At 39.1% G+C, this 26,973-nt stretch overlaps 1 protein-coding gene across 1 annotated transcript in view; it reads left to right on the top strand.

The window, feature by feature from the left end:
• Positions 1-26,973, top strand: part of grin2aa (glutamate receptor, ionotropic, N-methyl D-aspartate 2A, a) — a 138,549-nt gene that overhangs the window by 61,085 nt on the left and 50,491 nt on the right. The window contains exons 3-4 of the mRNA XM_053515354.1: positions 9,583-10,181; positions 24,801-24,915. Coding sequence (XP_053371329.1) covers positions 9,583-10,181; positions 24,801-24,915 — 714 coding nt within the window. The remainder of the gene's footprint in view (positions 1-9,582; positions 10,182-24,800; positions 24,916-26,973) is intronic.

The following is a 26,973-nucleotide window of genomic DNA, read 5'->3' as shown; positions in this document are numbered from 1 at the left end:
CTGCAGGGTAACACACACACACACACACAAACGTCATCCTCTCTTCTACATTTCTACGCTGGAGATAAATGCAACATGAAAGAAATGAAATGTTATTTTTCAATAGATCAGTTTCAGAAAAAAAAAGACGAGTCCATGTTTATGAGTTTGTGTTTATGCGTTTGCTTTGTTGTTTTTGCTTTGACGCGTCTTTTCTTGTCGTTTGGAAGACAGAACGGTCAGCAGTAACGGGGCTCGACTGTACTGTGCGGTTCACTGTGAAATGACAGCGGCGCTAATGAGATTAGCGATCTGATGATGTAAACACAAAGGAGTGGAGGTTAGGAGCGTCCTCGGGCAGAGCTGGAACTTTACAGAACGATGGTAGCATAGGAGATGAAAGGATAACGAGACGGAGGGGAGAAGACAACAAGGATGAAGAGAGAGAGGTAGAGAGAGAGAAAACAACAGGGGGTGGGGGTGAGACAGAAAAGAGGTGACATAGAAAGAGATGGAGAGACAAGAAGGCGAGAAAGAAGGTGAAGCGAAGAGAGAGAACTTTAGAGTGTGAGAAGAGGTGATTGGAGAGGACAACCAAGAGGAAGGAAAGTAGAAGCAATCAATAAACATAAAGATAAAGAATGGGGTAAGTAGAAAGAAGACGTGATGATAGAGGATAGGGGATGATGATAAAAGGGAAGGATGGATTAAAAGAGGGATGAGAAAGAGACAGATGGTTGGAGAGAAGAAGGGATAAAAAGAGAGCATGGGTCGGAAAGGGAGGAATGAGAAAGAGGAAGAGAGTGTTGAGAGAGGGAGGGAATAAAAAGCTGAAGGGGCAAATAGAAAGGGATGGTGGAAAAGAAAAGGGTGAGAGAAGGAGGACAGATGGAAGACCAAGATGGAAGAAGGGAACAAGGGATGACAAGAGAGGAAGGGGGACTGAGAAATGAGTGTACAGACAGAAAAGAGGGATGCTGATGAAGAGAAAAACGGAATGGACTGAGAACATTGGAAAGGATGGAGGGAAAGAAAAAAGAAAGAAAAGTAAAAACAGCAAAAAGAAATGATGGAGAAGACAAAAGGATAAAGGAATGTGAGAAAACCCAGAGGGAGAAAGGAGAAGAAAAAGGGATGCTGACAGAGACAGAGAAGAGGAATTGATAGGAAGGGATGGAGAAGAAAAGATAAACTAAAAAACAGATAAAAGAGGGAGTTATATAGTGCATGTCTATAGAAAGGATAAAAGATAAGAGTACTAGAAGGGATGGAGAGGGGGAAAGAGGACACTGGATGAGAGGGGGGAAGATAGAGAGAGAGATAAGGAAAGAGAGAAATATAATGAAGGGGAAAAGAGAGGGAAAAAGAAGGAAGGATGGAAAGAAGAAGGGATGAGAGAGAAAGAGAGGCATGAATGGGAAGTAAAAGAAATAAAACTAAGGAAGAACAATAGAATGGTGAGAGAGAGAAATATGGAGGGTGAGGAAGGGAGGAACATGACCGAGGGATGGGTAGAAAGAAGGGAGGGTAGAAAGAAAAAGTGGTGATGAAATGAGGAAACGCGTGAGGGTTAAGCGAAACGCTCAGATGCTGTTAACTGAAACAATCAAAGGCTTGAGTGAAACAATCAAACGCTACACTGAAATGATCAGATAATTAAATGAAACGATTAATTGAAAAGATCAGACGCTTAAAAGGAACAATCAGACGATTAACTGACACGATGAGACAAGAAACTGAAATGATCAGACACTTAACTGAAATGTTTTTATGCCAGTTTAAATTTATGACAGTTGTGAGTGCACGTGTGTGTGTGTGTGTGTGTGTGTGTGTGTGTGTGTGTGACTATAACAGTTAGGCTAATCTAACTTTAGCTAGTGTTAAAAAATAAAAATACTCAATGCTGTATAGGCCACGCCCACACGTCACACGTCACCAATCTGTCAATCGCTACAGACGCGTGATGCTGGATTGGACATGTTGGACCGTGTACTCAGTTAGTCATTCGTGGCTCGTAATAAGGAAAGGAAAAGTAAAATGTATTTTTCTTTCCAGCTGCTGATGAAAGTTGTTTTGCTCTTCGAGAGATTACCGAGTCGACGGTTAAGCGTCTCTACTGAGAGAGACAGAGCGCAGAGTCAGGTTACTTCATTACGTCCCGTTTCTGTCTCCGTCAGCTCATTAAATATTGACAGAAATCTGTCCTCGAGGGATCATAAACGTCTCTCACATTCGTGTTGTGACACGCTGACTGACAGAGCTATTTGTCCAGGATTTATCTGGCATGATCTCCATCCTCGCTGAGGTTTCATGCTGGATCAGAGGCTAATGGCTGGAGTGGAGACACACACACACACACACACACACACACACACCATCAGTAGGACTAACGACTGAGGGCGGAGGTTAAGTGTTCCATGCTACGGTGAATTGATTGACAGCTAGCTTTACGGTTCAACACTGAGTGTGTATTTGGTTGGTGAAACCTGCTGTAAAATAAACATGACTCGTAGAGCGTAATTATTGTAGCCTAATCCTACACCTGGTGCTGAGACGGTCCACGCAGTGAATCACATGATAATGCTGTTCCTGGCGCGGCTTCAGCTTTGTGTCCAGCGCCGGAGGTCTTTCTGTCTAATGGAACGGAGATAAAACCTTACCAGAGGCACGCTTCCAAAAATCCATTCGCTCCTGACTCCACTGCTTCAGTGTCTCAAACGCTTTCTCTGCCGGAAGACCATGTGACAATCCTGTGCATGTTTCATTTTCTCAGCATTTTAATTGGAAATAAAAATGACCAGCGTTCTTCCTGACTAGGATAGTGACTAGTAAAGGTCAGTTTAGGCAGCGAAGGTGAATAATTCAGAGCAGACCTGTATGACGTAGGCGCCTCCGGGCCTCGGTGCGGCATGACGTCGAATTCATTAAAACTTTCAGAATAGTAGCACTATAGTGATCCAGAGCGGGAAACAATTGGAGAAAAGTTTAACACAATCAAGCAACAAAGCAGCGAAGTCACGGTCAGAACTGTGTAAAAAGTGCCGAAAAATCCTTTGATGTCATCGAGTGTGCTCAACTGTGGGAGGACTAGTTGTTGCCATCTTGGCAGAATCTGTGTTCGCATAAACTCGCGTTAATCCATAAATAAATTAAAACCAATTATTTCAATAGCTGGGTTGCTAAAGTGACACATAGCACTGCAGCTGTCAATCAAATTATTATTATTATTATTTTTGTTGTTCCAGGCTGTAAAGATGTTTATGTTTTAACAGAATAAAATACCCCAATTACTGTAACATGGGGGTCTCTGGGGCTGGACCCACTGTTGGAACCAGCGGTCCTCGTGGCACTTCAACGGAACTGCACATTCTGTTTTGGATTCATTTTTTAGAACCATGAAGCAAAGGTGGACCCTAAACATTTTTACATTAAAAAAAAAAAAAATTACGGTTCGGAAGATCTCAGGTTCAAACCCCACAACCACCAAGTTGCCACTGTTGGGCCCTTGAGCGCGGCCCTTAACCCTCAACTGCTCAGATGTGTAATGAGATAAAAATGTAAGTCGCTCTGAATAAGAGCGTCTGCCAAATGCCGTAATGTAAATAAATTGTAAAACATCATTTTTCACCTAGGTTACTTCTGGGCAGGGTAGGACAGGGTAGTGTAGGGTAGGGTAGGTAGGGTAGCTCAGTGGTTAAGGCATTGGACTAGTAATTGGAGGGTCCCAGGTTCCAACCTCACCACCAGGCTCCACTGTTGGGCCCTTAACTGCTCTGATGTGTGAAAATGTAAGTCGTTTTGGATAAGGGTGTTTGTTAAAGTGGAACTGGTTTATCTTTCACGTCAGCTTTAGGAGGCAGGGCACAACACAGTGACCACCCTGAGAACGGTTTAAAGTTCCGGTGCGTTTTAGATTTTAGACACATGACCTTCAAAATTTTTTATTTATTTGTTTTATTTTAGACACACTCACATTTTTTAATCTTTTGTGCTAAATGAATTTAGAGTTTATGAAAAGACTTTTAATGAATAAATATTTGTAAAGAGTCAAAGAATTTTACTCGTCCCTGAAAATCAATATCTTAAGCTAATGCGGTGCAATTTCAAATTTTTTTCAAGGCAAAATTTTTGAATGTAATTGTTCCTTACTGTGAAATTGTTCTCTGACAGGATTGTTTTTTGTTCAGATGCTGAACAAGTGGCTACAAATCAGTTTCAGCTCTGATTATTTTCGTCCTGGAAACTTTCAGCGTGAAACGTCTTGCTAAGCGTGTGCTACCTGCACCGACTTCCTCCTGGTTCCTGCATCTGCTTTAGCTGTTCTTTCTCTTTTTAATCATCGTGATGTCGTTACATTTCAGCCTTTATTTAATCATGACGTCTCCTGAGCGCGGGGAGGTGGAGCGGGAGTAGAGAAAATGAGGACAAGAAACCGAAAACGGAGAGGGAAGGAGAAACAGACACAAACTTAGAGCAAATGTGTGTGTGTGTTAATATGAGTGAAGAAGGTATAATCGGTATAGAAAGAGCAATCAGCAGGACAATCACCAGCTAACTGTCCTCATTTAACAAATCTTTTACTTTTTTTCTTTACGTCTTTCTGTCTTCTTGTCTTTGTTTATTTATTTATTTGTTTATTTATAACTACCCTCTCCTTCCTTCCTTCCTTCCTTCCTTCCTTCCTTCCTTCCTTCCTTCCCTCCCTCCCTCCCTCCCTCCCTCCCTTCCTTCTATTGTTACTTATTTAACTAGTGAATTTTTTTATCTTTCTTTTTGTCTGTCAGTCTGTTTTTTCAGGTGCCCTTCTCTCTCTCTCTCTCTCTCTCTCTCTCTCTCTCTCTTCCTTTTTTCCTAACTACCTATATTTAACTAGCCCATTTCTTTCCTTCCCTCTTTCTTTCTTCTTTTTCTCCCTTTCTTTAAATTTTCTTGGTGTATCTGAAAATACAATTTTTTGTCTGTATCTGTATTTATATTTCTCTTTTTTACTTCCTTTCTTTCTTTTTGTCACTCATTCTGTCTTTTTTCTATCTGGCTTACTTTTTTTTTCTACCTTGCATTCTGTCTGTCTTTTTGTCTTCTTTCTTTTTATCTGTCATTCTGTCTTTTCTGTCTTTCTCTTTTCCTTCTGTATGCCATTCTCTCTTTCTTTCTGCCTCTTTTTTCTGCACACACACCCCCGCCCCCCCCCCCCCCAACACACATACTGTACACACCTGCTATCTTGAATCACATTAAGAGCTTGTTCTCTGTGTATTATTCGAGGCCCAGCTGAGTGAAAGCTCAGTAACTGACAGTCTTGTGATATTATTGTGTAAATCTGAGACGTATTTAATGGTTAAAGGACAGATGCTGTTAAGTTTTAAACCAGAACATAAGGTTTAAGTGGCTTTAGTTCAGGAAAGTTCTCGTCGCTTCAAGGCATGACCTTATACACGCACACACACACACACACACACACACAAACAAAATCACAGTCACACAACTGCTAACACTTCCCACACAGAACACTTACTCGAGGCCGTCTGAAAGCCTGCCAGCCTGCATCGATGGCCTTTTCTCATTGCTCTGCAGTTAAATCTCTCTCTCTCTCTCTCTCTCTCTCTCGCTTTGTCTCACACACACACACAATTTGATAATTTTTAATAGATTAATAAAGATTTTTACTTGTATTATACTGTACACCTTGTTAAACATGTGATTATTCATTGTCACAACACTAGTTTATCATTAATGAATACGTTTTTATTATGCATTTACATTTATATTTACAACATTCGGCAGCCGCCGTTATTCAGAGCGACTTAAGGGTTGAGGGCTTTATTCAAAGCCCCAACAGGGGTAACTTGGTAGTCATGGGGTTTGAACCTGAGACCTTTTAAACCACTTTTGAAATGTAAAAAATATATATTTAGAATGGTAATTTTATACCAATTCTTAATTTGTAAAGGGATTTGTACTATATACAACATTTTAAATTTGATTTTTATAAATTGATATTTATATTAAATTTAATACTCGAACGCAAAATGTAAAAAATCCTAAAACACCTGAAACATCAGTTCTTTGCTTTTCCTCAAACTATTACCCTGAAAAGAATAATGCAACATTATTTGTGTGTTTTTTTTTGTCATAATAAAAACATACATTTATTATTTACAGTAAATTGTGGTAAATTTTATATTATATTATATTTTATATCGGGTTAATGTATATATTATCTATATTTTAAAGTATATTTATTTTTCCACATTAACTAGGATTGACGCAGTCTCTTTTTGTAAGTACTGTATTTTTTTAATATGTGAGAGAGTATTACAAAATAATTTATTAACAAATTTTCATGAATAGTTGATATTTTTTAACATATTGATTGATTAATTTAATGAATAATTAAAGAACAAAGATTACTTTAACATAGACATCTGCGCCATATGGTGGAGAACTTTATGTCCGTGTCAGATAATGACATAAAAATGTGCCTAAGTTTTCATCACAGTAATTAACTCTGTAGTTTACCTTCCCAACCAGAGCTGGAGTCAGTGGAGTCAGTGCGTTAACATTGGAGTCAGTGCGTTAACATTAACATTCTGAACTATCTGGCTCAACTAATAATATTACTGACAATATTACAGATGAGCAAATTTGTAGCTGATATGTTAACATAGAAAGTTTATAGATTGTACATTATTTTTTTAAATTTCCTAACAAATGAGTTAGCATGGTTTCATTTTGAGCAACATTATCATGTTCGGATAAATCCCTCCATCATTCACCGCATCTCATCGCCAGATCACTAGCCGGCTAATCAATATCTCTGCTGGGGAAACACTCAATCAGTGTCTCTATATTTTATTAAACTTCCCACTCCAAAACATTAGATGAAATGCCTGAGGATGACTGAGGCAGCTTTTTATTTCGGTAATGAACTGAAACAGTCGAACAAGCCCGTCAGTTATTCCAGTGACGTTAAACGTACATAAGGAAAGCGGATTCTCGTCACGGATGATTATGTGACGTGTGTGTGCGTGTGTGTGTGTGTGTGTGTGTGTGTGTTGGTGGTAGTGGCAGGGACAGGACCAGATCTGGCCCTTTAAGCTTATAAGAGAGCTAGTTAGCATGGCTGTAGAAATGGCTAATATTTAGTAACCTAACCTTTTTTTTTCCTCAGAAAGCTGAAATGTTTGCTAGCATCGCCATAAAGTCTGTAAACATTTACAGTACAAACATCTACATTAGATTTAAAAATCCTTTCAGAAATCCTGTCAAGTTGTGAAGTTGCTTTGTGTTAGATAACGGCCCAGAATTAGCAATAATGACGGTAAAAATGCTAAATCCTGTCAGGTTAGTGGCGTCAGCTAGCTATTAATGTTTGATAATAAGATTCTAAACATTTTCCTTTAAAGATCCTCTCAGGTTAGCTCTAGCTCATGATATTTTTTGAATATTCCTCATGAATACAAGATAATCTTTTTAAAAAGCCTGTCAGAGAAGCTTAAGTCATGTTAGCTAATAAGCTAACTGACTAGGATTACTGTATGAGTAATAAAGCTTATAAACATGTAAACCTTACAATCTTTTAAGAAATCCTGTCAGGTTAGCGTTGTCAGCTAGTAAGTGTTTGATGTTAAGATTTTAAAAATTTTTGAATACCCATAGCAGAATTTTGTTGCTCAGCTTGAGCTTTTTCCTGTCTCATGAGACTGAATTGAGCTGTCAGTTTACAAGCTTGTCTTTTCTATTAAACCCCACTTAGGAGAAACAAAGAGACATAACTGAGACATAGCGAGACATACTTTTGAGAAACATTTGAGAAATCTGAGATGTAGATAAAAAACAGAACTGCATTTGAAGGAGAAGCAATGGAGCATGTGTGTGTGTGTGTGTGTGTGGGGGGGGGGGTATTGTGGGAAATGGTGTCTTTATTAGAATCTATATGTACTGTAGGCTTTATTTGGGTGGCCATGAAAAAATGTTGAACATTTAGTCATGAATGTATAATCAGTAATGTAAGTGTATACAGAAATCATTGAACAAAAACAATATCTCATTGCTTCACTTCTCAATAAAAAATATTCTGTATATTATATTTTATTTTTTTCTTGGAATATTAAAAATGACATTTGTACAGACATTTGTACAACTTAACAACTAAAGTCAATTACAAAATTCCTTTGCAATAGATAAATGTTTTATTTTCGACCTCTACTGTAGCTTTTATATATATATATATATATATATATATATACATATATATATATATATATATATACATATATATATATATATAAAGAAAAACACCAGTAATATTATCATACAGTACACCCAGGTGTCCCTAGTTAATTAACATGGCTAACCTTTTACAAATGTGTACACCTTAATGAGTTTATTGAAATTAAACTGGCAAACGGCAAACTTACTTTACATTCTGTACAAATGTCATTACAGTTCATTCTGTATATTATATTTTAGTTCTTTACTTCTCGATAAAAAATATTCTGTATATTATATTTATAAACTATAGTTTAGCTGTAAAGAACTAAAATATAATATACAAAATATTTTTTTATCGAGAAGTTAAGAATACAAACAAAAATATGCGAGTTGCACACAAGACAAGTACAGTATGAACTATCTCTGAGATTTAGAGGCAATGAGCCATATTTGAGACACATTTGAGAAGGCTGAGAAAACGGCTAAAATCTCATTCAAGTCTCAAAGACGGCTCATTTCTGCATATGTGAGTCATTTGCACTTATGTGAGTCATATGCAGAAATGACAAATGACTCATTTGTGGATGTCAAATGGTCCGTTTAGCTTATGTTTGCTAACTTGCTAGCTTTATAGATCATAAACAAGATTCTGAATTTGTATATGGATATTACATTCCTGTTGAGTTAGCGTATGTCAGTTAGCTATAAGGCTCTGGGGGGAAAAAGAGCTCAATTATGAACAGCTATTTTTTTCTTTTTACTCATACGGGCATAGCCGTAATCAAACCTACCACCATGACCATATTCTTATACATGGTCTTCAAACAGAGGCCCAGAGCCTCATATTGCTCAGAAGTTTTCATATTGTTCAGACTGAAAAGATGCGTTTCCTCATTTTTCCTTCATGTCCCCAATCTTCTCATGGCTTGCCACTCACTAACCAAATCTTAAGGAAAATCTCTCCATTGTTGCACAGAAGAACCTTCTAAAGCTTCAGTAGGATTGAACTTCAAAGAGTTTAGACGTTCTGACAATCCACATCGAGACGGGATTATTATTAGACCATGAACCCATCAACCTTGGGGCTCTGGAGATTTGACAAATCTCAAATGAGTGACAGAATTAGACAAAAGGAAGCTTTCCACACAGAGCCTCTTTCCATTTTTGTTCCGTGAACTTTAATTAAGAACGTCATTAACTTTGATCAAATATCTCTGTGACATCAAGTCTATTCTGGGAGCTTCTCGGCATTCGAGAGCGTTTATATTCATGGGTGTTTTATTCTTCCTGACATTCATAACGAATGACATTTTATCTATCAACATAATGTTTCATTTATCATAGTAAGGTCTCTGTTTTTTTTCTTTTCCTTTATTTCTTTCTTTCCAGGATGTGAAGTCGACGTTCTTCCAGTTCGGAGCATCCATCCAGCAGGAGGCACTGCTCATGCTGAACATCATGGAGGAATACGACTGGCACGTGTTCTCCATCGTGACCAGCAAGTTTCCAGGCTACCAGGATTTCATCGCTATCCTTAAGACCACTGTGGACAACAGCTTCGTAGGATGGGACCTACAGCACACCATCACGCTGGATGCAGTGGACGGCGCGGACGGTGGACGAGGTCAGCTCCAGCTCAAGAAGGTGCAGTCGCCAGTCATCTTGCTGTACTGCTCCAAAGATGAAGCCACGTACATCCTGGAGGAGGCGCGCTCTCTAGGACTTACTGGTTTTGGATACATCTGGATCGTACCCAGTTTGACCACGGGCAACCCGGACATAACGCCTGACGAGTTCCCGTCAGGAATGATCTCTGTCTCCTATGACGATTGGGACTATCCTCTGGAAGCAAGGGTTCGCGACGGGCTTGGGATCATCACTACGGCGGCGGCGGCCATGTTGAAAGAGTTTGGTGATATTCCTGAAGCCAAGACCAGCTGCTATGGGCAGATGGAGAAGGCCAAGCTGCCGCCAAGTGCGCTTCACAAGTAAGTGAGCGGCGTTTATGTTGATGATTTTTATTATCATTAATGTTGGGCAACACAAATGCTTCATAACACGATATGTCTTAACATCTTCCCACTCCAACTTTAGGAATGAAAGAAGTCAGAGTACATGATGACAGACATGAGCTTGCAGCCAATCAGGAGAGAGACATGGCTTTGTACAAGTGATTGATCAGTGATAGCTGATTTATCCTCAATCAAATGATTTATCGAATTCGTATAGCTACCCAGTTGGGATTAAGAGATGTTTGTCCGTTTCTCTAAGTGCGTTTTTTTGTTTGTGTGTGTTTTCATTGCTCTGTGTTGCTATCCTCGTCTCTTTTTACAGTAAGTGTATTCCCTAGTGCGCTTTAGGAGCTTTGGGACACGGATTTGTATTGGCGCTCGGATAATGGGGACACCATTAAAAGTCAAGCTAATAAATATATATTGAGTTCTCTTTCACCAGATCCAGCTGTTTTATAATGCATATATAGATGCCACAGCTGCACGTCAATACTGTAACAATCAGGTTGGATCGTTAGTTACCGGGATATCGATATCCAGACACTAGTGACACGTTAATGGTGTAAATGAGCCGCAGTTTCTCAAAGGCAGTATTACTCAGTCCCTTCCAGCATCATTCTCGCCTCAGTGTGTGTGTGTGCGCATGTGTGTGTGTGTGTTTGAGACTCCCGTCTGACTCGTATCCAATGTATTTGCCGCCGGACATGATGAGTAACACAAAGTGCGTGAGGCATTTGAGTGGAAATGTGTTATTGAGGCTGTTAAATGAGGTGAGGGATAAAGAGCCGAGATATGGAAAGGATAAAGAAGAAGATGGACTGGATGAAAGAGTTAAAGATAGAGAGAGAGAGAGAGGTGCTTCACATTAAATTTGTTAAAACCGTACAGTGTTAGAAGAAAAGAAGTATATATCACATCTGACCTGATGCTAACCTTAATCTGTAAGTGTACTTTTTTACTCTATATGCTTCAGTGTGTATGGCTTCCTGTCAAATTCGCGGACTTGTACTGTAATTATCCTGAATAGCGACTGCTTATCAAACGTCTCCTGTCATCCTGAGAATCGTCAAGTTTCTCGCTCAATTTCTGTCCAAAAGTGTCGACTTCTGAACCAGATGCACGTTTTATTCGTACGAAACCGATGAACGGATGCGAATGAAGTCTGTTAGGCATCAAGAATAGGAAATTAAATCCCTGTGCAGCGTGTTACAATAGAGTACATGACACACATTTGCAGCCGGGTGCGGGACGAAGGAGTATGAATGAGCAGCAGGGAGTCTTGGCTAATAAATTAAAGCATCTTTCCAATTGTAAAGAGCTCTCGAAGAACCCTGCTGTGGTGTTCTGCTCATCCCCTCTGCTCCTTTCTGCTCTCAGGTGGAACTGTTTTGCAAACGCCATGCCAGCCCTCGGTCCATATGTCCTGTCCGTTATGGGTGCCAGGACGGGCGTAGTAAATGAGGGAGGGGGTTAGGAGGGGGGTTGGGATGTAACGAAATGCCCCATTTACAGCCGAGCGAAGCCGAGAGAGGTGCCCACTAGCGCAGGTGCTCGGTCTCGAGTTCATCCAGACGAGGTTGGCGCAGATGGCTGGAGAAAGGTTCGAGCTGAGCCAAATCTGAAGAGGAATCCGCGTTTTCAGAGGCAGCTGATCATGCACGGAGAGCGAGAATGCCTTCTAAAATAGAATCAAATCATCCAAATTTTTTTTTAACTAAACATATTTTTTTAAGTAATATATAGGCTTATAGAAATATATGTGATATTTCTGTATATTATAAAACAAATGAAAACGCAGGGCAGGAATGTGGTGTTTCAGTTCCAGGGTCATCTGGAGTTTTACGTCAGATCTTCCTCCAGATTCTTGACGTTCTAACCTCTTAAAAATTGAAACGGTCCAGGAATGGGCTCCCGGTTCCCTTAAAAGTGACTAGTGTCTCAGAATATTGCAGGTTCCACAATTAGTGTAATTCCTCTGTTAATTCTGCAAATGGATTCATCATCGTCATCATCATCTCCTGTTAACAGGATCAAGGCAGAATGTAGCACATCGGCTCAGATTTGGCAAAGTCACACAAACTCTGTACTCAAGTAAAAGTACAAGTGCTTGCCTAAAAATGAAGCACCACTTTAAACGTTTAGTCAAGTAGAGGTATGTGCTCTGAAATGTGGTTAAATAATATTCCTTAAAACCCAAGAGGCAACCACGGCACAGCATACTGTAATTAATGACAATTAAAGAAATATAGGCCTATATATATATATATGTTGAATTCTTAAAATCAAAGCAAATCAAATTCAAATCAAATGAGCATATTATTATTATTATTATTATTATTATTATTATTATGTTGGTCATAGAAACAACCAGAAAAACACATGATCATGTGTATCTTTGCTAATTCTTTGCCTGTGTGACCCTTTTTTTTTTGCTTAATCATGTTTAAGTAGTTGGTTAAAATAAACTAAAATTCCGTTCATTATATTGCCTATTCTGTGTTAAATAAAAAAGTATATATAAGCCCTATGAATGACCAAAATGCTCTGAGCATCAGCTAAGTATAGAAGTACAATTACTCCACAAGGAAACAGTTGATGCTGTTGTACAAGTCTAATAGAGATTAATAGCATTAAATGATTTAACATTAAATAAACAAATACAGTAACATGATGGTAACATCATTAGCCACTTTCAATACCTCACTCGTTGCTACCTTTGCTACTCTGTGTAATGCAATTAAACATGGTTGAAAATACAATACAAAGTTAAAGGACGCGCCAAAACATTATACTTATTTCCTCGGCATGTTAGCTAGTTAGCTAGATCACTGCTAATCTTACCTTGTCAGGTGCACCCATTTCAGGCCAGACATCAAGTGGGCGGGGTCTGATCCCCTATTGGAATTGTTTTGAACGCTTCTGTTTAATACACTTTTGTTTGATCTTTATTTAAAAAGTAACGAGTCTTTATTTAGAACGTAGGAAGTAAAAGTACAAGTTTTTCATCCAATAATGTTGTGGGTAAAAGTAAAAACAAAGTTCATACTGTATCCAGAGCACTTGTGCTGTTCTATAAAGAGGTAAAATTACGTCTGGTTAACAATACATTCATGAGAACTTTTGAATTTAGCTGATCATTTAAAATAGATACACAAGCCACGTTCTTTAGTCCGTGATGTCATCATGCCATGTGACCTAATACAGCTTGCATTTATAAAACTTTCTGTATCTCAGTATAATGTTTGTTAGCATTACTAGCGAACTGAAGCAAAGCAGATAATGACACGCAACCCAGTATAACGAATGAGTTTACAGAGTTCTGCGTTGCTCCTGTTGCGTTTTTCTTTCGAGGAAATAAATGGCCTGTCTATTGTGCTATTGCAGCTTGTCAGATATAAATTGATTTCAAACAAATTGCTATCACAGAGCTAAAAAAAAATAAATAAATAAAATAAAAAAAGCGATTGCCCTCTTGGTTTGAATCGGCGCGACGCCCCGGAGAGCGTGCACAAAAAAACGAGGGGATTGCATTATAAGCGATTGTTTTGGTTTAATGGATGATACACCCTCCGCTGGGTCCCTGCCCCACATGACAGTAATGCAGATTCACTGAGAAACACTGCAGATGTTTGCCTTCAGAGACGGCTTAACGTCTTCATTTTTTTTTTTTTATGTGGAAACAGACACCTCGGATGGTAAATAAAAACAAAAACAACAAGGACAAGTGAAAGAAAGAAGGATGGAGTTTGAACGCAGGCTGCGTTTTTTCATCTTCTCGTTTGAGAAGTCTCGTCAGATTTATGACTTCGGCATGGAAAGCAGAAAGTTCGGTCATGGTACAGCAGAATGACGACCTGTTAACGCCTCGGAGGCCGGAGGTCCTCTTTCGGCTCATGTCTAACGGCTGTCAATCCGGTTTTCCGGATTCGTAGATTTCTTTCATACGGGTCAGTGAGGGATCTGTGCGCATGAGAGGATGCGTATCTAAAACGGCCCGGTGTCACGCGGGAGTCTCTGGGATCTGTGGCGGTTTTGCTGACCTTTCCTTAGAAAAGCGGCGGAGATCAGCCGAGTGTACGAGCTGTCACGCTGACTGAACTTTACACGCCAGGTAATTTCATTATGCGTAGGTCAGGAATGACATCATCACGGACGATGAGCCTGACCTGGACTCTAGATTAATTCTACAGTAGGAGAAAGTACACACACACACACACCTTGGTGCGTGAGGGTGAAATCCTGACAACAACACGGTATCTAAATGTAAAGAATAAAGTGATTTTTACTGAAAACAAACAACAACAACTGTCCTATAACTAGGGGAGGGGGCGGGGCTTAAAATAATTGTTTCAATTAGAAAACATGCCAACACTTAATCAAAAGATAATATAATTATTACAGGGCGGTGACATAGTGGCTTTGCACCTCCAGGGTCTGGGTTCGATTCCCTCCTCGGCGTCTCTCTGGGTTTCCTCCGGGTACTCTGGTTTCCTCCCACAGTCCAAAGACATGCATGTAATGTTAATTGGCGTTTCCAAATTACCTATAGCGTGTGCATGAACGTGTGAGTGTGTGTGTGTGTGTGTGTGCCCTGTGATGGATCGTCACCCCATCCAGGAATATGCTCCAGGCCCCTGAATACAGGATAAAGCGGTATAGACAGTGATAATCATTGCACGCTTTGTTAAGACTTTAATTTTTTTGGTAATATTAATTAGGATAACGTGTTTTTATATTACTGTATTCTCATGTAGGTATGAAGATAAACATGATCATGATTCAAAATTATTAAATGAAATTAGAGCCGCTGTAACTTAAGTTCGTTTAAGAGACGCTTGACACATTTACTGATGCTGAGGTCCAGTTTTAGTGTCGTACAGAAAAAATGAGAGTGTGGTCATCGAGAAGGGAGTGATGCGTAACCAGAAGAGCATTAGATACAAAAAAAAAGTTATTTTTTCTTTAATAACATATAACTTGGAGACCTTTAACTGACCTGGATCTGTCCTCCAGGAAGAAGAGTGCACTGCTAACAGCCTGCACACACACACACACACACACACACACACACACATGCTCCTTCATGCATATTGGCAGTCCATGAGTCTGAGCCATACCTCCTTCTGGCCCACTTTGGATCAGATGCACTTAGTGAAAAACACACACACACACACACACACATACAGTATAGAACACAAGGGAACAGGTAAGCCCTGCCAGCTCCAGAGGTAACACCGTTATTACAAGCAAATCCATAACCATAATCCAGTCGCAGGCAGAGAAAAAGGTCAAAGGCAGAGAACACAGAACCAGGAATAAACTTAATGAACGAGCAAACCTTCCTGATTGACTCAGCCAACACACGCAGAGACACAGCGCAAACAAAGATGTGCCCTTCTGCTCAAATGTTCTCAGTAATATCAAACACATTGTGTTACACGCTGTATACAGTACACACAGTCGAGTCCCGAAATATCAACGCTGAAATTAAGGCTTTTATTTTTAAAGCTCAGACATATGGGACGCTGCCTATTTTTACTTCTACACTGTAAAACTTATAAAGCCCAAGGTGTCAAAGCTCACATATTCTCAGTCTGAGAGCTCTCCAAAATGTGTGTGTGTGTGTGTGTGTTAATGTTTCAACGTCTTGTTTCGTCTTCACTCCTTGTTTAAACGCAGTGTTTCAGTGTCTGTAGCATCAACTGCATACTGACGCCCCTTTGCCGAAGTGCATTTTTCTAGCCAATCAGAACACAGACTTCGGAAATGGCCGAGGGAAAAGATACTCTTAACACATGTTCAGGACATTGAAAAGCATTCCCCCAGCTGTTTTTATGCTTCTCTAACTCTCATTTCTGACAATGTTATTATTATTATTATTATTTTCCTGAATATTGTTAGTATTTTTACTTGCAACTAATTTATTGTGTGTATATTTAAGATTATTACCTGACGACGATGTTATTAACACATATAATAAATATGATGGAACCTCTGCAGTAAAATTTAATCCATAAAATTTCTAAACTTCTTTCACTTGGCTTTCTACTGACACAAACAAGTTTTAAACGGTAAACTGACATACGCGCAACCAAGCCGGAGTAATGTTCGGCTCGTTTTTTTTTTCGTATGCTGAAAATGTCTTGTATGTCGAGGCAGATTTCTTACAAAATTATAATTCTTAAGACAAAATGTATAAGGGACGGCATTCAGATGTCTAGGTACTCACTTCTGTAGTTAGAATTACTTTATTTACAGAAATGTTTTAATTGTGCCTAAATATTTATTATAAGCAACAAGAATATAAAATGATAAGCAGATATTCCTAAGAATATACAGGTGTATGTAAATAAATTAAATCAACATCAACCCTTTCTTTAAAAATTGGGGTAAAAATAATCTCTTATATTTTAGGTAGAACAGATGTGTTTGATCTCAGGAGTAAAAATTTGGTCATATCAAGTTATGAAAACTTGTGAATTCTTGTCTAAGTGCATGGCCTCCACTCTCTTACTCTCACGCTGAAAGCTGATCCAGGGACAGTTTTAGCGCTCAGTGGTTGGCCATTTTTCTGAATGAGCGCTGAAGTGAAAATACAGAATTACGGAGTTTATTGGCTTGAGCTGTGGCACAGCTAAAGGATGCTGTTTCTATTCTGATGTATATATATATATATATATATATATACTCAGCAAAAAAAGAACCGTCCCTTTTTCAGGACTGTGTATTTCAACAATAATGTCGTAAAAATCCAAATAACTTTACAGATCTTCATTGTAAAGGGTTTAAACAATGTTTTCCATGCATGTTCAATTAACCATAATCAATTAATTAACATGCACCTGTGGAATGGTCGTTAAGACCTTAACAGCTTACAGAAATTATGCATTTAAGGTCACAGTTCTAAAAACGCAGGACACTAAAGAGACTTGTCTACCGACTGTGAAAAACACCCAAAGAAAGATGCCCAGGGTCCCTGCTCATCTGCGTAAACGTGCATTAGGCATGCTGCAGGGAGGCATGAGGACCGCTGATGTGGCTAGAGCGATAAATCGCCATGTCCGCACCGTGAGACGCCTAAGACGGCGCTACGGGGAGACGGGAAGGACGGCTGATCATCCTCGCAGTGGAAGACCACGTGTAACAACACCTGCACAGGATCGGTACATCCGAATATCACACCCGCGTGACAGGTACAGGATGGCCACAACAACTGCCCGAGTCACACCTGGAACACACAATCCCTCCATCAGTGCTCAGATTGTCCGCAATAGGCAGTCCATGAGGAGGAGATGCACTGCAGTACTTCAAGCAGCTGGTGGCCACACCAGATACTGACTGGTACTTTTGATTTTGAGCCTCCCTTCATTCAGGGTCACATTGGGAAACATTTTAAGTTTATGTCTTATGGTGTTGACTCTTTTAGTGTTCATACAAATATTTACACATTAAGTTTACTGAAATAAAAAAAAACGGTTCAAAGTCAGAGGAAGTTTCTTTTTTTGCTGAGTGTATATATATATATTATATTATATACTATATGGATAGATAGATAGATAGATAGATAGATAGATAGATAGATAGATAGATAGATTTTGCCTTTTCAGGAAGTCAGAGATAGATGACACATAGAAGAAGACAGAAGTAATAAAAAATACTATGAACACGTGTATACCGAAGACAGATTTATATCTACATTTCATTTTAAATCTGTTTGTCGAGTCAGTATCTGGCTTCATAATGTTAGTAGATTTCATCAGCATGCTGCCAGGCGGGTTTACCGTCATAACCATTCACACACACTTACCAAAGCACTTGTTTTTATCACTACAGATGTGGGATTGAATGTGAAATCCATGCTCATAAAATGTATTTTTTTTTTTCTTGCAAAGAGTGAAATCAGTAAGAGAAAGGAGAATCAAGAATTAAATTGAAGTGCATTTAAATCATAAGGGACCCAACAGTGTGACCTGAGGAACACCAGAGATTCAGCTACAGAGGAAAGGAACCATAGCTACAGTGGTTAGCCAGATAATATAATTAAACCTTTGATGCAATAACAATATGAAAGCTGGTCAATACTTGTCACTAATCTAATTCTGACATTTATCTCAGCAACTAAGCGTCAGAGTTGTGCGTCAGTGTGCACTTTGTTTTTAAATCAAGATGTACAACGTGACACAATAATTCTATAAGTAATTTGTCATTTAATCCAGAATTTTTTTTTTGTCTTAAGGTAAGTGATATCCTCCATGTAAAAAACAAAACTTTTCAAGCAAAATCCATTGATAAATATTGCCATATTAAGTGTATTTACAGCTTAATAATGCTCCTTGCTTAAAAACATAACACCCAAGAAAACTTCTTAGTCCCACTTAACTTATGATTAGCACTTTAGTAAATTTTGGTTTAAGATTTGAGCTTAAATTGCATTTTTTAAATATGGTGCATTATGAATTATGGTGCATTATGAATTATGCTGCGTTCAACTCTAACATTTTTCAAACTTGTAACATGAAAAGTGCAGGACGGATAATACCCACTCAACTTGGCGTTCCTGCTCATAATTTGTGGGAAGTTTAGCATATGACCATCAACAATAAACAAAATATTACCTTACTACATAAAGAAGCTTTAAAGAACTTTAAAGCAGCAGAAAATGCAAAAATAAGTACACAATACGAGTTATAAATGAATCATATTAACCATACAGGTTGCTTTTTTTAAAAATTAAATACATCATGAGCTATTGTTAGCTGACTAGCCTAATAATAATTACCACAGTGGCTCTTACACTAAGATTATCTCCTGAGAAAGGGAATCAGATTTGTGTTTAAGCTGTTATTGCAGCTTTTCCTGGTATTGAGACCTGACCATTAGGACCGGTCGCTCCTTTATTGAACATCTCTCAGTGACAGGGTCACGATGTCCCCGCTGCGATCTCTAAGCTCAAATAAAGATATCATGTGGAAAGTTTTCATGGCGCAGTAATTGGCGGGAAGCGGGTAATCCAGGGCTCCTGTGAGAGCACACAATAAGACACAGCCAGGTGTAAAAGCAGGTCTAAACCGAGTATCGGAAGAACTACTGACAATGGGAACACATCCCGTAAAGGAAAAGAGCAGGGATTATCGATTTCGCTCCCTCTCTTGCGGTTTGATGTAATTGGATTCAGTGATATATATCCAGTGTGATTGGAGCTTCGCGGCAGACCCGCGCTCTTGCCTGTACCAAGCTTCCAATCAATTCAGCAAGCCGAAACGGGGCTCAGGAGACGCGCAGCCGTAAATCGGCGAGAAACACAGTGCCATCGGAACTGAGCTGCTCTGCCAGCTTTATTCATTAAAATAAAAGGCTCATAATTACAGAGAATCACTTTGCACAGAGGGGTTTCCATCCATCTGCCATTTGGTAAGACGTGCATAGTGTCCACACTTTGGGATATTACACTTAAGGGTGTTTAAGGGAAAATATAAACCCTATAATTCATGAATAAGATGACAAGTTGCAGACAACGCAGATGTGTACTGTAAGTGCAAAAATTTGAACTGGATAAAAAAAGAACCGTGGAAACAACAAGCATTAAAAACAGAAAGAACAAAAAAGTATAACAACAGCAGTGAGCTAAACAGTGACTAAACAGTGATAACGTCAACAGACGCATGACAGGGAACAGTGCAAAACAAGGAACTTAAATAATGAAGCTAATGAGGCCTAAGCGGAAACAGCTGAACAGCAAACTGTACGTCTGACATGCTGTCACCTCCTGTCAGGAGTTATACAAGAGGCAAGATTATCTACTGTATTAAGAAACGTACAGACAAGTGAGCAAAATGTGACAACCAGAGCCATTTACTGTACATGGACTGCGGATACATGGCAAAATCCATGCTATATTTTGATCCAAAGTGATATTTTCTATATTTTATATGTCATATAAAACAAACAATCAAATAAATAAATATAGTCTTTTTTCAGTTTTTACCTTTCTTTTACTCATTTAAACTTTATTTATAATCTGTTCACATTCATACATGATTTTACAACTATTTTAAAAAGTAAGGAATTATTGTTAAAAAAAATTATTAAATATTGTCAGAAATAAATATGAAGTGGAAACCAATGAATATTATTATTAATAATATCCTCACATGCCTGGCGAGACTAACTAACTGCGACTGGTGGAGCTGGCGATTAATAGTCAGTGTAATTAACAGGGGTGGAAGGTGAGGAGAATAAACCATGGAGGTGGTGGACAGTCCTGAGAAATTTACCAGATTTACTTTAGATTTCCACTTATTTCACTTTAGAATAGAATTCATAATAGGATTTAGTGGCTCCGTTGTTGTTGAAAGGAAAGGTGTACAGGACAGTGGTGAGACCAGCGATGCTCTACGGCTTAGAGACAGTGGCACTGAAGAAAAGACAGGAGGCAGAGCTAGAGGTAGCAGAGCTGAAGATGTTGAGGTTCTCCTCGGGAGTGACAAGGATGGATAGGATCAAGAGGGACAACCCATGTTAGATGTTTTGGAGATAAAGTCAGAGAGGCCAGATTGAGGTGGTTTGGACATGTTCAGAGGAGAGATGGTGAATATATCGGTAGAAGGATGCTGAGGTTGGAACTGCCAGGCAGGAGGTCTAGAGGAAGACCAAAGAGAAGATTTATGGATGTAGTGAGAGAGGACATAAAGTTAGTTGGTGTGAGAGAAGAGGATGCAGAGGATAGGATTAGATGGAGGCAGATGATTCGCTGTGGCGACCCCTGAAAGGGAACAGCCCAAAGACAAAGAAGAAGAAGAAGTGGCTCCGTTGTTCCACACACCTAGTAGTGCACTTGATCAGAGGGTAGAGAGGGGTTTGGGATTTAGCCTTGTGTAAAAACAGAACAACATGGACGTTTCAGGATGTGTTTCGAAAAGAGAAATGTGTTTTTTTGAGTGAGTCAGGATGTTGGTCATTCATGTCCATGCTCACTGTTTTTAAGAATGGTATGGTTCAGGACATGTCCTACATTAGCGAATCTGCAGCAGGGTGAGAGATCTAGCAGAAAGACGTTTAGCTTTATAATAAAAGAGGAATCCCTTTTACAATGCACTGCCTATTAATACACATTTAACTGTATTTCCTCCTTAATAATGCATCTGTATTTGTAATAGAGCAATACAGAGTAAACGCTAAACATCCCTAACTTGCATTTTTAATTATAGCATACAGACTTTATTAAACTTGATACCGCTTTTAAGTACAGTGAACCTGAAACCTTAGATTGTGAGTGTTTCGCAAGATGAGCAAATATTTTTAATAAATTTTGACTTGAAAAACTAACAAGTCTTGGTTTACGAGTACCAAGTATCATGCATCCCACATGCACTTCTTGTTTTGACTGCGAGCAACATGTGATCACAACCGAGCCAACGGTTTTTCTCTCTCTTGCGCTGTGGAATTGTGGGTAATCGTCTCCCCTGCTGGGTCTTAGTGCTCGTCTCTTACTGGTATAATCAACATCCGTGCACATGTGTACTGTTTACTATAACACTGTGACCATGTGTGTGTAAAACATATTTTATTTTGTCCCTGTAAGCGCATGTGTACAGCGCACATCTACTGCTTCTCATAACACACGTGTGTGCGCGCGTGAAAAGCAAAAGAAAGTCTAATTAAAGAGGTTAAAGATCAATTTTCTCCCTCTCTGTCGTTATGTGTGCAGTGGGGGTGTTACCAGTGGGTTGCATGGATCGAAGTTGCTTGTCTGGTGCCTAACGTAAGTGTTCGATTGGATTGAGATTTGGCGAGTTTGGAGGCCGGGTCAGAAGACTTGGGCTCATTGCCTGTTGTGCTCCATGCATGGCAGGCGATGGTGCATTGGGTGGTCTGATTCCTTTCTATACTGGCCAGCATTGGCTTTTCCATGAGATTGGACCAGGCGGACTAATTCTTGGCCCCCGCTTGGAGGAGCAATGGATGCCCATGATCTTGCCCTTCAAATACTTAAAGATCTAGGGCTTCAAATACTATAGGTGCACATAAATTTATTGCAGTAAAAGACTTTTTTCTTTTGCGTTTGACCCCTTCACACACAAACTCGCCTTTACACCCCCCCACACCTCCTTCTCTCGGCTTCACACACACATTTTTACTTTTTTAAAGGTAAAGTGCAGGTTAATTATTTTTACTTTTACTATATATATATATATATATATATATAAATATATATTGTATTTTTTTTTTTGGGGGGGGGGGGGCGGCTGTGTAACAAAACTATTATTTCTTATGGGAAAATTTACTTTAATTTACAAGCGAATGATGCTCGTAATCCAAGGTTCCACTGTAGAGTCATATATTATTTATACGTATATATTATCATTTATTATTTTTTTTTTTTTTGCTTGTTCCATCAGCAATGGAACAATAGTCCTAAAACAACCTTTAAATAAGTGTGTTCTTCGATAAAAGACCATACAAAGCCATATTTGTGATAGTTATTTTTTGATTGCTAAAAAATTCACATTTAAACTATTCGTATCAAAAAAATGTCTAATGAAATATTACCGTGTATATAACGTGTCTTGATTATGTAATTTATCTAAATCCACTCTTTTTACAATTTTCCATTTTACAGCTGCTGTGATTCTATGCATTTATTTAGTTTTCTTTTTTGCTTTAATAGAACTATATACAGTACACTGATCAGCCATAACCTTAACCACCTTATGATCCACTTATGACGAGGAGATCTAGCCGTATGATGAGGAGGAGCGCTTGAGGAGCGTTGAATGCCCATGATCTTGTTGCCTATTTACAGGTTATTCGATTCACCAAATGGTGGTATTAGTGTTATGGCTGGTCTGGGCCTAATAATTAAAGGGCTTCAAATACTGTAGGTGCACATAAATTTATTGCGGTAAAAGACTTTTTTCTTTTGCATTTGGCTCATAAAATAGGGCTCAGTGGGGCTACATCTGGGATTGCTGTTCTTCCTTGGCCCTCCCCTAGGTTGACCTAAAAACTCTTGGCACAGCAGAGGGTCGAGCATGTCATGGGCTGGGATCCAGCACTTCTTTTCTATTCTGTAGCTACTGGAGCCTAAATGCAGAATCGTTTCCTTTTTATTTTACTGGGGAATATGGAGGGCAGCAACGTCTGCTAGAAAACCTACACTGTCTAGCGAAATATTTGCACTCTCTAATGCATTGTTGGAACACCTTTAGCTGTACTGACTGATTAACTCTTAATGAGGTTAAAGACACTGTAGTACTGTAGGCAGTTTATATTTGTAAATGATTCCTCGTGCTTCCAGAACCGCTCCTTTACAAGCCACTGGAATATGGCAGTGCCATCAGGGAAGAAAAACTTCATAAATATAATAACCCGGCCATTCAGTACATCCAGGTCATCAGCTGACTGAATTTTATTGCCATATAACGTTGCTGAGCCTAAACTGAACAACTGAAGCAACCCCAGATCATAACACTGCCTCCAGAGATCATGAAATCATTTGCACGATGCAACCAGGGTCATTGTTTACTATCTGAAAGGGGTTTGGTAAAGGACTTGGTAGGTTTTCGAGGTTTAATAGGGGGGGAGGGATGATTTTTTTTTGTTTGTTTTTCATTGGAGCACTGTTTAGAGCCTCTGGCTACTGTTGTGTTATGAATTTCCAATCCAGGTACCAAGAAATTGGTCCCACAAACCGTCAGTCTGGAAGGATATAGTCTTTGGCAGGATGCACTGCAACTCCTTAATGGTGGTAGGAGTGGGCCAGCTAATGACATCTAACACTTTGTACTGGTCCTTAAGCACCCACTCTGGCCCAAAAACTTGACCTGGAAAAGGTGGACCTGAAAATTTTTCTCTTTTGAGATAGAGTTGGTGTTTAAGGAGGTATGACAGGCCCTTATTAATATGGACAATATGTTTCTAGAGTATATTATCTCATACGAGATTGTCTGAGGAGTAGATCAAGATGTCATCGTTGTATGTGATGATAAACCTCCACGGCATATCCTGCAGCACGATACAGATGAAGCGCTGGAACACCGCAGCGACTGAAGATAGCCCATATGGCCTTATAGGAGATTTGTGGCCGGAGGTGTTGCTAAATTACATTTTCCTGCTTTTCTTTTATTCTTATGTTCTGAAAAATTTGGATGCTGCTCAGGTTTGTGGAGGCCGTCTGTGACGTCATGGGCGTGTGATAAAATGTCTCGCACCTTGATTTATCTCCTTACCCAAAAACCTTTACACACCTTCTCAAGAGCCTTTTCTTCCTCTCTTTATCACACCGCTTCTCTCTCTCTCTCTCTGTCTCTCTGTCTCTTGTTCCCATCAGACAAATAGAGAAAAGACAAAATAGTGTCAGTGACAAATGCAGATTTCATGTGATGCTAATAATATCCCAGGCAGATTTTTCATCTTTGCTTGACGCGACATCTGATTTCGGTCAGTCTTTAGGTGTCCGACGGTTCATTAATTCCTTCTTTTTTTTTCAGCGCTGCAAATGACTTTCATACATTATTTCCATCATTAATATCAGTAGGACTGAAAGAACAGATATTTCTTCATATCACTAACCTCATAACTGTGTGTGTGTGTTAGGTATATGATGAACGTGACATGGGATGGCCGGGATTTGTCCTTCACCGAGGACGGCTATCAGGAGAATCCCAAACTGGTCGTCATTGTCCTGAACAAGGATCGTGAATGGGAGAAGGTAGGATTCTATTTCAATATTTTTTTTTTTGCCAATTGTAATTTGTCTTAAGTTTCTTTTACACTTCTGTCTGATTCCAACGATGTTCTCTACAGTTCTTTAAGGGTGCACTGGATGATTGCAGGTTCTTATCATTTAAACATCTGATAGGAAAACTCCTAGAACCTTTAAGGATTCCCCCTACAGACTATTTGTAGAAACGAATCAAGAAACCGTAATTTATATAGAACAGCGTCTTGATTCCTAAAGGAAATTCAGATTCTCTTAGATACAAACCCACGTTTTTGCATCACCTGGACACTGTGATGGTTCCTCATTCTTCCCTGGTATATTTTTAGCTCTACACAGAAAGCACAGCTCAGAAGAATAATTGGAATGTGGAGCAACAATAGGAGCGATTGATTTACGCTGTCCGGACCGCAGTTCGGTCGATATCAGTAGGAGGCTTAATTGGAATGATCGGATTTGTACTAAGAAACCGGGCCGCTTGTGACGAGCACGATTTTACACTCCGGTGATCTGAGAGGTCGACGGCTTCATCAGGGACCGATCGGACTTATTTGTATGAGACCGTTACTTTTTAATGGCGTAATGTTTGTGTTATGTAATGCCTTCGAGCGGAAACTGCGGCCGCTTTCAGGATCGATTAGCCGGTTCGTTTGAGGTTAGAGCATGATAGCTAGCATTAAGAAAAAAAAAAGTGGGAAGGTGATATTTAACCTCTTAACACAATTAAAGAGTGAAGTAAATTACTGAGCGGGACAAAATGTAGTATGGAATTGTAGCATTAAAAAGCCGACGGGCTGCTAGTTTTGTTGGGCGTGATGTTCAGAATCTTGACAAAACCCATCTTAGTACAGTTTTGTCAAAAGCAGATGATCATTATATGTATCACTTGGTTCATTTTGGTCGTGCAGCGATCCAGACCAGTGATCTGTTTGTCTGTCCACTTTGGACTAGTCACAGACGTATATGGATGTCCAGGATCAAGTAGTTCTCACTGAGGATGTTCTACTTTTCCTCACTAGGGCTGTTGGTTGATAATTTTTTTAAATTCAGTTCTTTAGCAAATAATGCAAATAGCTGTGTACACCAATGTTCATCAGACTCACTGATACTATCTCTCGGCAGTAGTGTATATAGGTCACAAGTGGGTTTGTACTGTACTTTCCATAATTTGGAGTAAATTTCACATAAGTAAAAAAAAGTACAAAATCAATGTTCTTTCTCAAGAGATCAAATATTGGTTCAAGTTATCAAATTCTACCAGTGTGACAAATCTGCTCATTTCAAAGCATAAACATTATTCCCCCCCCCTCCCCCCCCCACCTCTGAATAATTATGTACATATTTCCTTATTTTGACCCATAATTTCACTGTTCGGATTCACCTGGCTAAGCATTTCTCATTTTCATGAACAATTTAACATCATATTGGAGCAAATTATTTTATTGAAATCATACACTGCAATTTTTTTTTAATCTTAGCAAGTGAAAATATCTTGAATATGGTTAAATGTATCTATAATTCTTTAAAATAAGATCACAAATCTCTAATGTGTAGTGTTACTAAATTTGCAAGCGAGAAATGTCTTGGAAGATTCTTTTGTTCTTTTTTTAGTATAATAGTAAAATTATCTGCCAAAAGAAAAACTTTTTGTCTTTTTCTTTTTTACATAGGTTTGGCTAGATTCATGAATATTTGACTTGCTAAGATTTTTACTTTTTACAGTAATTAATTAGAATGCTTAATGACAATAAGCTATTATAGATCAAATATTTGTAAAAAATTAAAGAACACTCACAACAGTGTGTTTAAAATGTCCCCCACACAGACTGGACTGAGATCATGTGATGCGGGTCACACAGCACTCATTCGTGAGTTCATTAGTAACATGATTGACAGAACTTTTGAGGAAGTTTCCTCCCATAGTCCAAAGACATGCAGATTAGTCTAATTGGTTTTTCCAAATTGCCCGTAGTGTGTGTAAATGAGTGTGTGAGTGCGTGTGTGTGCCCTGTGATGGACTGGGACCCTGTCCAGGGTGCACCCTGCCCG

This window comes from Clarias gariepinus, chromosome 16 (genome assembly GCF_024256425.1).
Source record: "Clarias gariepinus isolate MV-2021 ecotype Netherlands chromosome 16, CGAR_prim_01v2, whole genome shotgun sequence".
In the NCBI taxonomy this organism is placed as follows: domain Eukaryota; kingdom Metazoa; phylum Chordata; class Actinopteri; order Siluriformes; family Clariidae; genus Clarias; species Clarias gariepinus.
The sequence above is the reverse complement of the archived record's forward strand: the minus strand, read 5'-3'. Positions and strand labels throughout refer to the sequence as shown.